At 40.2% G+C, this 18394-nt stretch overlaps 1 protein-coding gene across 1 annotated transcript; it reads right to left on the reverse strand.

The window, feature by feature from the left end:
• Nucleotides 1-6602: 6602 nt before the first annotated feature.
• Nucleotides 6603-11869, reverse strand: btbd3b (BTB (POZ) domain containing 3b). Its single transcript, XM_040140077.1, has 4 exons — nt 11559-11869; nt 10326-10416; nt 8397-8515; nt 6603-7635 (listed from the first exon to the last, which is right to left on the reverse strand). Exons 1-4 carry the CDS (start codon nt 11867-11869, stop codon nt 6603-6605), a joined length of 1554 nt encoding a protein of 517 aa, XP_039996011.1.
• Between the last annotated feature and the right edge of the window lie 6525 nt (nt 11870-18394).

Here is an 18394-nt window from a genome sequence, read left to right on the forward strand (position 1 = left end):
TGTGCGTTTAAACCCTGTCTGGTATTTTTCTTTATCTGATTCAATATGAAAAAATAACTTCTGACATTTTAGAACAACTTTGAAACTGGTTTTCTTCCTGGCAGTTGAGGCAGCTGTGGCTAATTATCTGAGTTAATGGTAAGATGAGAAAAGATTCTTTGCTTCGCTGACATCAGATCCATCATCAGCTTGACAATAAGGCTTGGGTCGTGCAGCTGTGGGGATGTTTATGTATACAGATTATAGAAATGTGGAGCTGGTGTGAATGCCAGTGTATTACCCCCCCCCCCTTTGATTGAACTTTGAACCTCAGCTTCAAAGTTTTAATGAATTGTGTGACATTAGCTCTTACAGTATGCTTTGGGGCAGAATTGCCTTGGTAATGCCTTTTTGTCTAATGCTAATTGAATGGACTTTTAGACACAGTAGCTTGTTTTCCCTGTGGTAAGCAGGACATAAAAAATGGCATAGGAACAGGAGACAGCGCTCCACTTCTTAAATTAGGCCAGAAAAGCAGGCTTGTAGAGCTCAGTTGGATTTCGAAGAACTCAGGCACAGTATCGCTCTTCTATAGATGTTATTATACTCCTTGCAGTAATTCAGACAGAAATTGCCAATGTGGGAAAATGTTCGGTCACTTTAAGGTTAAATAGAGAGAAAAGGGGCATTCAGCAAATAAAATTCCCTCTTGTAAATGTGCATTTAGGGACAGGAAATGCACTCCTGTTGCATTGTTAAATTGTGCTGACTCTCAGTCTAGTTGATATTTCTGATTTGTCTGACAAAAGAAATACCTTGTTGCCAGTATAATGTCTCTGTTGATTACCCCGCAGCTATGTGATAAGACCCTAAAGCAGATAAAGACTGAATATGAGAAATGGCACAGCTAAACCATTATTCTCGCAATAACCATATCGTGCAATTCTATTCATATTTGTACAAATGCAAACCATGAATGCAATCATTTAAAATCTGTCACTTCACATTTTCTTTGTGCCTACAGGAAATAATTGAACTGGGAAGCCAGATTTCCTGTGTTGGAGGTCTGAATGAATGGACATAAATCTAGACTCCTGTGCCTCTCTGTTCTCTTTCTCCATCTCTGTATCACTCTCTATCACACATTTAAACACATTAGCCCCCCCCTCATATAACTCACAGAGAGAGGGAGAGGGAGAGAGAGAGCGAGAACATGTGTACAAATGAATCAGTGCTGTTTGTTGTACTGTTTCAGGCCCAAGCTGTTTCAAGTAGCGTATTTGAGAGAGCCGCAGATCATGCTTAGTAAGCTCACTCTCATTATATCAGACCCCGGGGAGAGAAAGGACCTCTCACTCCATACTATCAAAGCCATGGAGCTGCCTAAGAGGACATGCTTCACTGTGTAGAGAGGCTCTAGAGTACATACAAAAAGTAGCATGCTCAGCCCTCATCACCTCTCTCAGTGGGAAGCTGCCAACATTCAAGGTTTTGATCAAGCCTAGCCGTAATGGCTGTGGGTGACAGGCATACGAAACCATAGTTGTGGGAATAAATAGCTTGATTAGCATAATGCATCACCAACAAATTCAGTTTTCAGATTGCGTGAAAGAACTACTTTTTGCAGCATTCATATACCTCCTGGTATCATATTTCATAGGATAAACGTGCAATTATGTAAACAGGTTATTTACCTCTGCACCATTGGAAGGTAATATCATTTACAACCAGTGTGTGCCAGATACTCTGTCACTTTGTTGTCTGTATTTTTGGATGCTTTGAATAGGCTCTGCAGCACCCATTGTCCACCAAAAGCATATTTACGCTCTTTTCAGCAATCATAATTCATCTGACACTCAGAGCGCTTACCTCCAGAAATCCCAGCCATATTGATCCATCTGGAGCCGAGCGACATCGCTATAAACAGGCTAATCTAACATAAAAGCTGGCCTTTCAATGCCCCAGCCTGTTGAAACGATTTAGTTCTGCCTGGTAGCAATGAATAAATAAATAGATAAATGAGACACACAATCGCTTGCCCGATCCTGCAGTGCACCCCAACCGCATGTGACTGGAGGCAACAGCTCTGAGATAGGAGATTATTTGGAATAATACCCCTTTATATTTTGCAGGTCTTCAGCACTGCAGGGCTGGGATTGGGGATGACAGAGAATTGAGGATAGCTATTATCAGTCAAACTCCTGTCTTCTCCCTGCCTCCACCTGCACCTGGCATCTGAACTTTTGTGATCTTTTGCTATACTCACGTGTCATTAATTGCTCCTCTGGCTTACCACTAAAATACTGTGTGATGATTATAAAGGGAAGGACTGTTTCACCTGAATACTAGCCGCGCCAGACTTGCCACTTACCTCTGCTTTCCCCTTTCCATTCTCCTTTCACACCCTGCCTTGTTCCTGCTTGACCGGCTGCCAGTAGGCTGAGGTTAGTGCCATAGGAGTAGTGGGGGGGCTCAGACACCCTTACATCTGTCTGCATTACAGCAATTCATTTTAACCTTCAGCAGCCCTTGCCAGATGCTCTCACAGCACCTACTGGGCAGTTTTTGCACTTAGAATGCACCAGTGCAGTATGTAAAATTACATCAACAGTGTTATACAGATACATGTAATCCTTTACAGAACACATATGGTTTAAGGGGAGGCAGGGGAAAGAGCTTTGAGATTTCCTTTGAGATTTGTTGAATTAAAAAACATATTTTTAAATTATTTTTGAATTATTTTATTTGATGAATTCTTTAAACCCACAGCTGAGTTTCCCTCCTCTCTTTGGCCATTATTAATTCATTGACATTTTGCCAGGATGGAAACTATCAGGGTGTTGAGGTGTGGATATGTGATTGCCTGCAGTGAACAGACTGATGTTTAATTTGGGAAAAACAGAGTGTGGTTCCTCTCACCATTTTCTATCCCCTTGTAGTAATGAACTGTGGTGTTTTTCGGTTGAGTGGATTTAGGAAACGTTTCTATCCCATTTAACCCCGCACCACATTAATGTGAAACGTAGTCAGTGATGTGGTTTTCGGTGCAGGAAGTTAACCATAGAGTGAGAAAACAACACCATCCCTCTTAGATACCATGGTTCTGTTGACAGACTTATCTGCACTTGGTACAATCAATCTTAGAGAGCATTAAGAATGTTGATCAGTGGTAATCCACAGTCCTCCCTCAAATCAGACTGAATCTTTTCATCCTTAATTCTTATTGAACAGTAATTAAACCCTCAGTGAGACTTTCCTGTGCAATATGTGCCCAGTCTGAGTCCGTATCCACCAACTCTGTTTTTCCCTTTTCTCTTCCAACACTATACCATATCGTAATTCCAAAGGCTGTTATATAAAGAATTCACAGTCGCATTTTGATTATGAATATTATGTCATCTCCCTCTATACTCTGATAAACAGATGTAAGAATGTAAACATTTTGAATTATACATTAAAATGTCAGGATGCCCGCACTGTGTATGTGAGCGAGCAAGGCTACAAATTGCAGGAGATATTTATCATTTGCTTTAAGTATTTGGATGACTTCCTCATCCGTAATACATAGTTTCTCATTACGTTTTCCTTCTCTGACAAACTAATCATAATTAGATACCTAATCATGCATTTTATTCTTAGCCCTGTAGGATTTAGTTGCATTTCATTTATACAACTAAAATGGTTTCCCACAATAATTGTCACCCCTCATAAAACAAGAAATACCACTACAAATGACTAAGTATAGCCTCATCACATAATGGGTCAATGATAGATTTCTATCTTAGAGGGTTTTGGAAGTCTAATGCTACTTTGCAGTAGCAAGTAATTGGGAACTTCCAAGACACCTGTTGATTGAAGTCTTGGTATTGATTCAACAGAATATTTTGGGTAATGTGTTCCATAAAGAGCAGAGCTGTTCCTGCCACAGTTCTAGCAGCGAGCTGGTAGCCTCTAGCAGGACTCCTGCTTCCTGGACTGACTGCGACCAACACCAAAAAAATCTCTGGTCACTAGACTTGAGAAGGAATTGTTCCGGCAGAACACAAAGAGGCATAGTGTGTCCTTCTTGTATCTGAACTGTACCTGAATTGTAGTTTGACTGGCATAGATCAGTTACATTAGCAAAATGAAAACGTGTGAGTCTGTGTCTTTGGAAAACAGGCCAACTTCTGACTCCTGGCACATTCTAGTCCCCTGTTACTTCCAGCGCAATTAATGATCTTGCTTACAACATTAGCGCTACAATCATGAAAAATTGTGCAGAAGCACCAAGTCCCCCAACATATTGAGTTCAATTCATCAAGGGCTTCATGCTCACTGGCGATGTCAAACTTGGTCGCAGCATTATTGAGTGCTTTGGTAATCAAGTACCTGCCATGAGCTCCCAGGAGTAATTATCTTTTTGAACATACAGTTCACAAAGAGATATGATTTGTCTTGAGATTTAGCAAATGACTCATCTTGTTTGGATTTTTACAGCATATCAGCCTCTCAGAGAAAGTAAAACTCAAAAATCTGTAAAATGTCTTTGTTAATTCATTGTTTTGTCAGCGTATGGGCAATTGTATCTGTGACTAGAATTTTAACTTTCTCTACGACACAAGTGCACAACTTCTAAAGGATGTCTGTAAGACGAACATATGAACAGGAGCAGTAATCCTCTTTTGAGACTCGCTGTCTTTTTCTCATCGGCAGACAGACACATCAAGGTAAACCATGGGTCAGACAACCAGTGTGGTATCCTGGGAATTCAACACTTGAGGGTTTTTACACATTTGAGATCCTAATATCATTCTTTCTCTATCTATTGAAACTTGAAAACATGTGACGGTCATGTCAAGGAGCCATTCTTTATGACTGCAGACTGTAAAAATTCAAGGTTGCAGAGATTGTATGCCATGCTGTCTATCACTTCATACCATTTCAGAAGTGATTACACATCAAAAAGCCATACGTTAGAGTTGTAGCCTATCGAAATTAATATTAGGGAGGGGGAAGTATAGTGTTGCAAAGTTCAGTGGGATTCAGATTGAGTTAGACTTTGACAGACAAAAAGCAGGGTGTATGAGTGTCTTCAAGACAGGGATCATCAATCAACAGACAGCTCTCCTTGGCATTGTAAATCACTGCAGTGCCGAGGGCATCATCTGTCCCCACCTCGAAATTTCCGACAAAGTATTTAGCGTTTGATAGCACTGCTTTTTACAGATGGTGTACACAACCAATATGTACCAATTGTTTTGTTTATTTGCATCATTAACAATCATACACATTCGTTGGTCTCCCAGCACTGTAGCACGTAAACACAGGACATGAACACCAGTTTGCCCATCTATTGTCATCAGCAGACAAGCCTGTGGATGTTTATCCTACACCAGAAAGAATATTCAGTAGCACATTAAAAAAAAAAAACTGACTCATTAAAAATAACAAGAAAAACAAAATAACAAATTCAATTACAAACCAACATCAGTGCAAATGTGTAGCATATACAGTATGCTTCTGCAAATACTGATACTGTATGATCACATTGGGAGGGAGTGCTTAGCAGTTCAGAGTGCACAGGGTTTTTAACAGAGAGAAGTAAATGTCCATAAGATAAACAGCTTCTAACACTGAATCAATCGTTGATTTTTTTTTGTGCTGTAAACTAAACCAAAGCGCAAGAACAATTAGTAGTACACGTCAGATGAATTGGAACCGTAGGTACTGCAATGAAGGCAGATTCCAAGAGAAAACCAAATGAAATCTTTCACTCTATCTTGTACTCGTGAATGGTGATCACTCTAAGTTAATTTTCACTGTAAACATAAGGACACTGATCTAAATGATACCTCAGTGGAGTGACTGATATGAGTGTAGGTGCAGAGCAACATGCTACTGAGAGATTCTGTAGGGGTTATGTGTCGCATTATATCTAGTGCTTCCTAATCTAAGACCCCCTCAAGCCCTCTCTAAGTGTCCTGTTACTAGATTCAAGGTATCAAAAAGCTGCAGATTCAATTGAAACCACTCAAATACGAATGCGTACTGGGTATCACACAATACAACAGGACAAACAGTGTTTTTGACCAAAACCATGGCTTGAAATGTTGCTTTGAGTATCATACAGCCTTTTTGTCTTCCATTACAATGCTGATGGTCCTGACAGAGTCGTGACAGGAAAGGCTTATCGCAGAATATAGAATGTGAAGTATTGCTGCCCTATATGTGCATTCTATGCAAGCATAGACATAATAAACATACTGTAGCATATTCATCATATAAGATATCTTTGTGGCCAGCGTCGGCCACAATTGTGGCGTCATATACATTTCAGAATTTACATATATTCATATATACATGCACATTTAGTGCAAGATATTTTTAATCTTTTAGGACTTTTGTTCATCCACATATTTCGACAATCCAACATCTTGAAATAGATTTGGTCCTACTGAAGTGGACCATTTACTACATCAAAACCACATAATACCCTTTCACAGGTCTGAGATCAGATTTTTTTTTTTTTTTGCACATTAGTGACAAAAATAAATAACAGAAGGTGACACTATGCACAAAGTGACAATTTTCTAATTTCCATAAGTGCATTGAAAATTAGTTAAATATGTGCACAGAGCTTGTCAAGCGTAGAAGATGAGCTCAGGAATCTGTCCCCCCTGCACCCCTGTGCCGTTAGTGCTGTCTGAGGAGCACTGGAACTGAAATGTCACTTTCCCACACTGCACCTCTGTCATCCCTTCCTGTCCAAAGTAGCTCAGCTCATTTCCATCCAGAACCACACTGGCAGTGTAGAATGTATCAGGCTCAATCTGGACTGGATACTCAAACCACACCGGGAAGGTGTTGCTGGAACCATCAGAGAAGTATTTGCTGAGGTTTTGTCCCAGCAGTACCCCTTGACGTTTCAACTCAATCTTGGCACTGTACTCTGCTGAGCCACAGCTAGATCCGTACAGTCCAAACCCAGCGATGAAAACTCTTTTATCCACTGCAAACTGTATACTGTCACAGCGGCCCCGATAGCGCCACTGATTGCTTCTGTAGGCACAGGACTGGAATCTGTGGCAGCGCTGGGGTGTCAGGCCCTTCCTGGGCTGACTGACAAACTGCAGCTCAGGTTTCTTGGCTGCTGTGTACCACAGGAAGATGTCATTGGTCTCATTAAGCGTCAACACGCCCGACTGGGCTGCTCCATTGGCAAAATCATCCAGAGCCATTGTAGGGATACGTATCAGGTACATGGCCTTGCCCAAAACCTTACGTTTGTTGTCAGTCGAAGAGGTGAGCTCCTGTCTCTGGCACTCAGCCTCAGCCCAGCTGAGGGCCGCCTCAAATACCACTATCTCTTTAGCGTTGAGTGTCTCTCGCTGTAGGATACTCTCCAGGGTCTGGGCGTCGATGTCACAGAAGCCCTCCGAGCGTAACGCCAGCTCAGCCTGGGCATCAATCACCTCCCAGCAGCGCTGTGTCAGCTCTGGCTCCTCGAACAGGCAGCTCTGGGAAAGCAACACGCAGGCATTCTTTGCACTCAGGCTGGTCTCCAGGAAGTTGACGCAGGCACGTGCCAGGTGAGGGACAATGTACTTCTTGGCAGCATAAAGAGTGGCCAACACTGTGTCAGCACTCAGGTCAATCTCATCACAGTAAATGTACCTGTTGACGTAAAAATGTGACTTTTCAGTTTTATAGACAACAGATCAAACAGCAAAAAAATTACATGCAAAGCGACATGGTGTAAACATGTTTGATATACACCAATCAGTCACAACTATAAAAACGGTAACTGATTTTAAGGTTGTGGCTGATCGGTGTATAAATATAATATAAATATACTAAAAATTACTTCATTTGAAGGTTTTTGATGATTATGGTCAAAACTGACATTACATTGATATTAAAGTATTTAAGGGTCACTGTATCTGTTCAAAACCATGTTGGAAGACAATGAAACGGGATCTTAAACAGAGTGAAATCACTGTGCAATCTAATCAAACCGGCCAACGAAATAGTGTTCCTCCTACACCCTCATCTACCACCTACTGTAGCTTGCCTGCAAGGACACAGAAGACAAAACTCATGTATAAAAGTTATGGAGGAACTGCAAGGGGGAGGTAGAGAACATTATGAACTGATTCAGCATGAGAAGTGGAATGTATAATGAAATGAAAATAGACAGATACAGATTCAATCTCTGAGATACAGGAAGAAACTCTTTATTTCATTTGTATGGCAGGATAAGTGCTAAACACTTTTGTCCAAGCTGTGTCAGAGATTTTTTCACCAACATCAAATTGAAATAGCAGCTATGTATAGAGATGTCGTTATATGTTTAAAGGAGGCTTTAGATCACAAGAACGGGGCCAGTCACAGGAAGTACACAGTGTTGAAGAGTTTAGACAGAAGAGAATCCTTACTTCAACATTGCCAGAAACGCTGCTGGTTCCACATCTGGAATATGGATTTCATCCTTGTTTTCAGCCAGTTCACCATAAAACATGGCGTGGAACACTGAGCTGCCCACAGCCAAAACATACTGATGGAAGAAAAAGAGAAAAAAAAACAGAATGACAGAGGGAAAAGAGAAAAGAAAATGTGCCATAGTTTGCCTGTGATTTCACTGGAAACCCCAGGACATGTAGTAACATCTGGAAAAACAGAAATATTATTTGAAATGGGAGTTGCACTTAATCCAGTTATTTCACATGTAGCTCTTTCTTTTTACATAAAAACACAAATCTCTTTGTGGATATTGAACAATGCTTCAATTCTAATCACTGAAGAGATTGACCCTGTTGAGTCTCTCACGTAATGAGCAGTACTCAGCCAGTTACTATTTCCCTCGAGGACAGGGAGGCAGATTTATAATGAACAAGATTGCCTCTGATAAAAAAAAAAAAAATAAATAAAAAAAAAACAGGAAATCCTAGTAACACAACTGAATGGAGTGCAACAAAAGTTCAGTTTACTGAAATTAATCACTTATCTGAGCTTCTGATGAAATCGGATGCAACACAAGGCTTCTAATAATTTCTGTAATAATCACTGTATACAAGACTGTGAATCCTGTAATTATACTCATGCACATTTCATGTTTTAGGTCGTTGTGCGCATTTCTGTGTTGTGTGTGTGTGTGTGTGTGTGTGTGTGTGTGTGTGTGTGTGTGCGCACCATAAGTATGTGTAGGAGAGTATGTGGGTGGTATAAATTTTCTCAAAAAAGGCACACAGACCATCTCTAAAGTGATCAAATTGCAGTGAACCCATTCTAAAATAAAGCTTGAAAATATGAGTTTCTGAAAACCATGCTGTTATTGTTGTTACACACTGGAATTCATGTCTCAGTTGAAAAACAGTAGCTCTTTCATGTGGATTTAGAGACTAATATTTAAATAATGCTCATTAGAATAAGATTAGCCCCACCTCTTGACCCAGTGTATTTTATAAATGTACACATAAATTTACCTACTGGCTGCATCTTCCATCTTGGACAGAGGGATGCAACTTTGTTATCTGACTTCCTGCCAAATGGACACAAGAAAGATTGGGGCGCTGTATGTCAATATACCCCATTGGCATAATGTCATGGCATAAATGCTATCAAGTCATCCACAATGTCCTTCCATAACTGCTTTCTATAAATGCACAAAGGGCACTCTAGCTCCCAATCATGGATAATACATGTGCTTAATGTGATGTGCTTTTAGATGAGGCACATGGTCTAGGCAACTATAAAGCTTAATCAGTCATTTATGTGAACATCTTGAAATAGCAAAGAAGTCAGAGGATGTCGATCTTCTGGTTACTATTGGGATAAACAGGTTGAATATGGGCCCAATAATGATAATCAGTGCCATTTATTGTAGATTCATTATACTGCCATTCCAAAATTCAAAAGCTAATCAAGTAAATGAGTGCAAAAGTATTTCTAGGGGGTGAGATGCAGAGTTGAATGAACCCTTCTGAGTGCCCTGTCATTGTAACTGTGTTCTGTTCGATGTGTTTGATTAAAAGTTGAGTAATTGCAGAACAGTTTTTGAAAGCTGAGCTAAAGCAGAGACAAAGGCGATCCATCCTGTGTGAGATGACTGCTGAAGAGGATATCCCTTCGTCCTTCGCTCACTCCATCGCTTCTATCTTTCAGCCTCATTTACATAAATAATTGAAGACTGTCTCGAAAAGACACATGGTGCAGAAGTGAGAGTGGCGCACAAAGGATTTCAGTTCCATTACAGCTGGCAATGAGGAAGATTATTTTTATGCTGATATGATATGAACAACACTGGCCCGAGCGTTTGTTAATTTCCTCCTTGCTACTGTGATTTTACTGGTTGATGAAATTCTTACTCTGTGTCCTGGCAGCCGCTGCGTTCTTCCAGGCTGACCCACCATAAAGTGAACATCTGCCATCAGCTCATTGTTGAACATTACTGAATTTCTAAAAAGGGAAAGAAGCACACACACACAAAAAAACATTAGAAAAGGAATTTTACATATATTACTTTGTACATTTGTTTTAGAAGAGAAGAAGGTAAGACACAAAAAGCATATCTTGAAATTATTAGGGTGAGATTAAGGAGGATCAATGCACATAAAATCATTTTTATGTATTTTATGTAAATAATAAAACTCATACTAAATCGAGGCCAGAGTCTTTAGCTGAAATTCAAGCAAAAATAGTAACTTACACGTGTACTGTATTTATCTTTTCTGCTACTCTAAAAAGAAGAGTTTTATGATTGTATAAAGTGTCCCAATTTCTTCAGGCAAGATTGAAGACATTTTGTTGGTTGAAAAGTCTTACATAGCAAACACACAAAAATGTTTTCATAGCTAAATCCTTTTTCAACTTAAACTCTTTATATCTCCATAAAGACAGACAAATGAGACAATGAAGTGGATGGAAAACCCCCACTGTGAAAGAATGGGACAACAATAAAGCTGCGTTCATATATTATTGAGTAGTGGAACATGTCACAGGGGTGGGTAAACAGCCCCATGATGTTCTGGAGAGACAACAAAGCCAGGTCGGAAAGCACACATTTTGCTCTGGACAGCTGGGGTCTTTTACTGATAGGCCAAGGTAAATATTTTGCTTTTAATACAGAGCAGCCTCTGCCTGTTGTGCATATCAAACGCACCCGGTGCCTGTCCACCCTCTGTTATGTCAGAGCGGCAGAGTCTGCAGGAGCAGGACAGAGTGTAAAAAGAGATACCCCCATCAGATTAAGGGCAGGGCAGAGGGAACACCCACCCACACACACACACACACACACACACACACACACACACACACACACACACACACACACACACACACACACACACACAAACTCACTCAGACCTCCATATGCATGAGTAATTACCTTAACTGAGTGTTTAGAGATACATTTTTAAATTTAATGGAGGTTCTGTTCAGAAAATTGGCAGTTAAAATACAGTTGAACTCTGTTGAACTTTTGGAGAAATTTTCAGATTAAAAGTTCAAGTTCATCTTCCCTGAATGTAATGTTGATGAAAAATGTTGGGATCAACGGTAATGATTTCTAGTGCTTGCAGAGGTTTGCTGGTTGTACCTACCTTTCTCTTATAGTGGAGTAGAGTCCCTGCCAGTTACAGTTCTGTATGGTGTTGTTGTTGTTGAGGTTCTGCTGCTGGTACAGTTGCACTGTGGTGGTGGATGCTGGCTTTTTGGTGGGAAAAATGTCCGCTGCCATCTTCTTCTTCTTCTTGCTCCTCAGAGTGATTATCTCATAACAGACTGGGGGCAGCTTGGAGCTGCCACTAGCATTCCCTTTCTTGGAGCTTTTACTTGACTTGCTTTTCACTGACTCGGGAAGCATTAAGAAGAAAGTCAGACATTTCATGTTCCTTCCCTTGGCATCGACCATGAGTGTGTTCAACTGCCGAGCAGTAGGAGTGCATGCAGAGAAGACATTCACCAGGAGCAGGCAGGTGCAAGGGAGGACCGAAGGGAGACTTGCGGAGGAGGACAGTAGAGACCTGAGCTGCACTCAGCAGTGCAGTAGTCAGAAATCCTGTATGAGGTTTCACCTTTTGGGAACTAACAGGATAACTCTCTTGTTTTACTTGGTTTCTTCACTCCTCTGAAAAGGCAGGTTCAGACTGGTGATCCGAATGTACTTTCCCTGTGTGAAGTTTGATCAGCTGACAGAGTTCTCAGGGTTTCCATCCCTTCTTGTCCAGAGTGATGTGGTCAGCTCTTCAGATCACTTCTTTTTGTCCTCTGCTCCCTTGCCTCTCTCACTGACTGCTCTGCTGAGGGTTGGCCTGACAGCCCCAGATTTAGTACAGCTGCAGTGGTCCTCATGCGGGCAGCGGCGTTTACTCAGTTCCTTTCATTTCCCACTCTTACTCCTTCTTTGCTTCTCTCAGTCTCTCTTCATCTGAGGCTTAACCTTTTTCTCTCCAGCACTTGGTCTTTTTTTCTCCCCTCCCTCTCCTCCATGGAGCAGTCATCTGCAGGATGCTGTAGCCGTGGATGCTGTGTTTCTCTGCTCCGCTACTCGTTCTGCTGACTACAGAGGTTGAATGGGAGAGTGCGGAGGAGATTGAGAACCCCCCCCGCCCCTCACAGCACAGTAAACGGCTCTCTCCGGAGCTCAGCCAATGGCAGCGCACAGCATTTATGATTGGCTAATGCAGCCTAGTGCAACACATACTTGAATATGCAATAGTCAATGTCTCAATTAAAGTGACAGCCATGCTCCGTAAGAATGATATACTTATCTACAGTTTTACTTTCTCTGAAACGACAGAATTCAGTTTGCACTACAACAAACTTAGACCCCATGCTGTAATTCAAAAGGGCAATGCAAATTCACATGTTCTTTTTAAGGGCAGAATTTGCTTAATTCATGCATCCTCTGACAGTCATGTTTCTTTTTTAACGAGTTTTTCATAAATGTATACAAACAGTTGAATTTGCAATTCATCATTCTTTGCTGCTGTGATTGGATTTCTGAACTCTAAACCTTTTTAGATGCAAGTCCAGATAAGATTTACAGCAAAAACATTAATGTCCAAATGAACATCACACACACAATACACAAGCTATTCTTATACTATTAAATTAACGTAGCATATTGCAATGTGCTAATATTACCGTACCTTTAAATACAGTGTTTCCAATTTGAATTAACATCCAGGTTTTCCATTTCAAATTCATGAAACTGCTGTGTAATACCATAGACTTTTCTCAGTGACTTCCTTTTGAAAAACCAGCTGCTTCCAGTCCAAATGCAGAATATGTGCTTGTACCTAAGCTTTCTTGTTAAGTCATCTCTTCAGGAGAGTACATGGGGCTATAAATGTAATGCACTCTTAGCACAATGTATAATACATACAGTTCCTTTGCTCTTCTTGTCTAGTTGGGCCTGTGCACAGTGGGTATTCTATTTAAAGTGCTGGGATGATTTAGGTTTTTGGTGGTGGTGCTTTAAAATGTTATGAAATGCTGTCATATTTGACCAACGAGTATTTTAGTGTTTTATGTCTCTTATGTCATGGAGTTTTGTTAATATTACTACTGCTATAGTGTACCTTGCATTGGTAATAACATTGTTTTAAGTAGGACTATCACTACTGTTAATAGTAACAGTAATTATTTATTTGTGCATTATATCATATTATATTTGTAATACTGAAAATCAAACTGACAAAAAGAGCAGAATGATGTGAATAGATTTAATTGAGAAAGTCTTCCTTGAGCCATCGTCAAAATATTGATTTTTTTCCATAAACCCTAATTAACTGTCTTAGTGTTTGCTACACTGAGGAGCGTTAGCCCACTAAGCCCCCCCATACAGTGTATGCTGTAGAACAGAGACATTTGCTATGGTAACATGGAGCCAACATTACAGGACACCATACTCTCAAATTGTAGGCCACTAGAGATGTTACCTTGGTAACCACATCCGCAAGCAACAGCGGGATAGAGATGTAGATTACAGACATAAAGACAATGGTGATAGTAAAAGAGAAGTCCTAATATTACCCTGCAGCTTTGAACAATGATTTATTTCCCTGTGAACCAAAAGCAGTCTTAATTTAGTTATATATTTGTGCTGTGAAATTTCTGTTATTTTACAGTGACCCGCCACCCTTACTAGCCACTGAACTGAAACTGTAATGTTTAAAAAGCAACACTGATAACCGGTGACAGAGTAAACATGTTAAACCAACAGTTCTGTGATTTATCTGGCATTGTGGTCTAGCAGCCCATATGATAAATAGGATGTCATTCTACGTTACCCTAAGTGGCTTCCTGCTTTCTTTAAATGCATTTTCTCTCCATTCATCAGCAGAAAATGTAATCTTGTTATTCGCACATCCAGGGGTAGGAGTGAGAAGAGGAAGTAATGATGGTGTTGTCACCGTGTCAACATCACCTTTGTCTCACACTGTGTCATCACGCAGTCACACATTTTCACAGAAAAGGAAAACATTAGCACAACTGTAGTAGTACAGCATTCAGCATTATGGTCAACAAAGGCGGCCGGTCATCATTTAATCATCGATGATAAAACAATGTAGAAATTAACACAAATACAAACTGAGTGTGTGTGTGTGTGCGAAAATTAAAGAAGTATTTATTAACCATTTTGATACAGACAAAGCTCGGCATATCTCAACTGCCATTCTTTTATGATTTTGAGATAATTGCACTAAAACTGTGAACACTAAGATATTAGATCATTTTATTTTCTGACCAAATTATACAGTTTAAACATCTCCCTCATATTTCGCTGCCCGGCCGTACTTCAACCTCTATTAATTTCAAATGGTGAAGTTAAGAAGCCGCAGAAATCCTGCTTCTTGACGACAGTACTCAGTGCAGCACCTTTATCTTGAAAGTAGTTATACCAGGACAGCTTCATATTTTTAAGAAGTAACTGCCGTCGGAGCAAAATACTTACAAGCCAGAAAAGGTGGAAAAAGTGAAAATAGTCACGTACCTCAAATAAATAAAGTTACCCTGTATCTCATACTCTATAGCATATACTGTTTCTATTTTTTGTCAACAAGTTCAAGGAGTTTCCATTAAGTAAGTATTGTGTACAAAAAGATTACACAATGTATTTCAAGATTAATGCATAATGGCTAATACATAAATAATTCTATAATTATACGTGATAATGATATTTACTGCATGTTCTCTTTGGAATAAAAAAATGTGCATTAGTGGCTTTTAGGCAGTGCATTGTAATGACTGGCCTGTGCTCAATTTGAAATTCAAAAAAAATTGAAGCGCTGGTAGTACTTTTTCAGAGTAAAAAAGCCTTTTAGTGATCAAAAGAGGTGCCATCTTATTTGAGTTTGGTAGTAAGATCTTCCTATTTACCCTGAAACCCACTGATTACTGAAGTCAGTAGTTTCGTTGTGGAGGTGACTGCTTGCCATTCTTAGTTTGAGCATAGACATGCGGCCCTGTGTAGTGGCAGAACTCTTCTGCAGAGGAACACCTGCTGAGAGGCTTGGCTGAGAACAGTGGAAGAGAGAGGAGGCTGGGAAGTGAACTGTGATGGAGGCCTGGCACACAGAGACAGACACAGGATCCAGCAGCTCGTCCAGTGTTCACCCCCAACCCCCCGCAGCCGCCTGCCCCCTCATCCACCACAATTAAAGCAGGCAAGGACACCTGACAGGTGGAAGAGGGCGGAAGTGATGGCGTCTGCCCAGAGACGTGTCTTAGAACTCCGGAAAAAGAGAAGTGTGAGTCGGATGCCGGCAGTCATGTCCAGGAACACTGTTTTGTTTGTGTGTGTATGCATGTGTGTGTGTGTGTGTGTGTGTGTGTGTGTGTGTGAAAGTGAATGTCCATATGCAAGTTAATGTGTTTATAAAACTGAAACTTGTGCTTTAGCCAGACTCTCTTCCTGACACTGGTCTGTGTCTCCATTTTTCTTTTCTTCACATTTATATGGACCATCACAGCAGTAGTTTTGCGAGTCATCTCAGATTTAGCCATAATCAACTTGTCAAAACTTGAATTGAATAACAAGTTTTATCAATGACGAAATGAGCATTTAATTAGAAAAACCAATCATATTTTGTTCAACATGAATTACTAAAAATGTCTTGTCCAACAAATGGCCTAACACCATAGATGAAACGATAGCCTCTCCTTCGGCTTACAATCAATATGTCACAGTCAGAAGATGTATGGGGGTAATTCTACTTGCCTAGAGAGCACAGAAAAGCCAGACAATGTAGGATGGCTGCAAGAGCCATGAGCTTCTCTGGATTACACGCACAAGAGCAGCCATTTTAACATACGGTAGACACATTTAGCCAACACATACACTATCTTATTTTTCTTTGCTTCTGTCCATGTATGTATGTGTCTGTCTGTCTATCTTGCAGCTGTGTATAAGCACGTGCGTATCTGTGTATGAGTGTTTGTGCTTACATGTGCTGCTTAGTACGTGGACACGGTAATGACAGTGTAGAGAAAACCTTATAACCCTGGCCCACATGTTCACACGCTGACTCCCACACACTTTCTACCATTGCTCACTTATCTCCCTCTCTCTGCATACAGAACTTGATAGCCATCATTTTCAGTGTGGCTAAATGGTTTGCGCGTGGTATGAGGTGGTCTTTGCAAATGTATTACATATTCTGCCCTGTGGTTAATTCAGTTTATTTGTTTGAGCATAGTTTGGTGCCGTCCCGAAGGAATCACAGTTTTTTGTGGTAGAGGAGCTAGTGTAGACAATTGACTTTGGGAGTTATTGTCTGAGCCTGGTCTTGGTTTGTATGTGCATAACAGCTAATTGGTACTTCACCTTTTAACTCCATATTTACAGCATGCAACTAAACTGAGTACACCCCTGTGCAATGTTGCTAAAATGTTAAAAGATTCAAAACTGTATCATCTTACAATGATTCTATTAACTTTAAGTGTAAGTGTAGTGTGTTGATCTTATCTATAATGAGAAACAAACCGGTTAGATAGACTACAGTGAAAATATAGGCCGCAAGGTACAACCTCAATGTAACTAAAGTCAGTTTATTTGTGATCACTGCAACAAATTTGATTACAGCTGTGATTTCCAGTTAAGGCTAATTGCATGAACAAAGTTATAAATTAAGCTGTGAGACATCATAAAGATGGGGGAGGGTACAAGAGCATTAGTAGGCTACTGAAGATAAGCCAACCACTAACCAACCAAAGTTGCAGCAGTATTTAGAAAGTATAGGTGTAGCCATACTACCAATAACAGAAGGCGCAGTGGCCTTCTGTTATCCTCATTTTAACATAGTGATGTTATCCTCATTTTTAACAGTATCTTGTCTCCCCCTCTCTATGAAGGAAAGGTTTTCACTCCACCTTTGAGTGTGACCATTCAGATCAGGTATAAACACTTTTGATTTCTGATATGCTCAGACAACTTGTCGTACGAATCACTTCTTTTCTAGTATAACTCAGCATTAATCATCCTAACAGGGTCATGTCAGAATGTCATAACTGTCAGAATTTTCCCTTATCATACTGCACTCTATGTACTACTAGAGCTTACAGTTATTGATACAGTATAAGAAAATAGTGCTTCTTAATTAAGTAGGTGGTCAGCAGTCCACTGATGAAAACCAAGTGATGAATTGCATCAGATGGTAGTGGTAGGGAGTAAACTAGTTTTTTTAAGTTGTGGTACATGAGGGTGTGGTAGAGGTCATGAATCTGAATCAAGTTTCCTTGTATTATGCATGTAGTATCGGAGAAGCCGTACTACCACTAACAGAGGGCGCAGTGGGCTTCCTTGAAAAACGATGCCACGCACAATTCCCTATTTACGCACCCTTGCATTGAAAAACAGACGAGTAAGTGCTTTTGACTTGGCACAAAGATTATCTTTGGAAATTGATGTTTCAATTACTGATGAGACAATGTGAAGGACATAGCATGAATTGAAGCTCCACAGTCAGAATCCAAGAAGAAAACCATCACCCACAAAACTGCACAAAACCAGATTAATCTTTGCCAAAGAACATGAAAAGAAGCCTGATTAATCTTGGCAGTACGTTCTTTGGTCAGATGAAAGCAAAATAAAGTCTGAATCAGATGGGGTCTAACATGTTTGGTTTGGACCTGGCCAGGACTACCACAGTGACTGCATAGTGCCGACCGTGGATTCATTTTTTTGAGCTTTGCTAAAAACAAATAAAAACTATATGTACTGGAAAGGAATTACAATTACTTCAGAATTTAGCATTATTGACCATGGTTGTATTCAGTTTTGTTGTATACTGTGTACTGAGAGACATACCTTTGAGTGTGACCATTCAGATAAGGTATAGACACTTTTGATTTCTGATATGCTCAGACAACATGTCGTACGTATCATACTGCACTCTATGTACTACTAGAGATTACAACTACTGATGCCTTA

This window comes from Xiphias gladius, chromosome 11, assembly GCF_016859285.1.
Source record: "Xiphias gladius isolate SHS-SW01 ecotype Sanya breed wild chromosome 11, ASM1685928v1, whole genome shotgun sequence".
Taxonomy (NCBI): Eukaryota; Metazoa; Chordata; class Actinopteri; order Istiophoriformes; family Xiphiidae; genus Xiphias; species Xiphias gladius.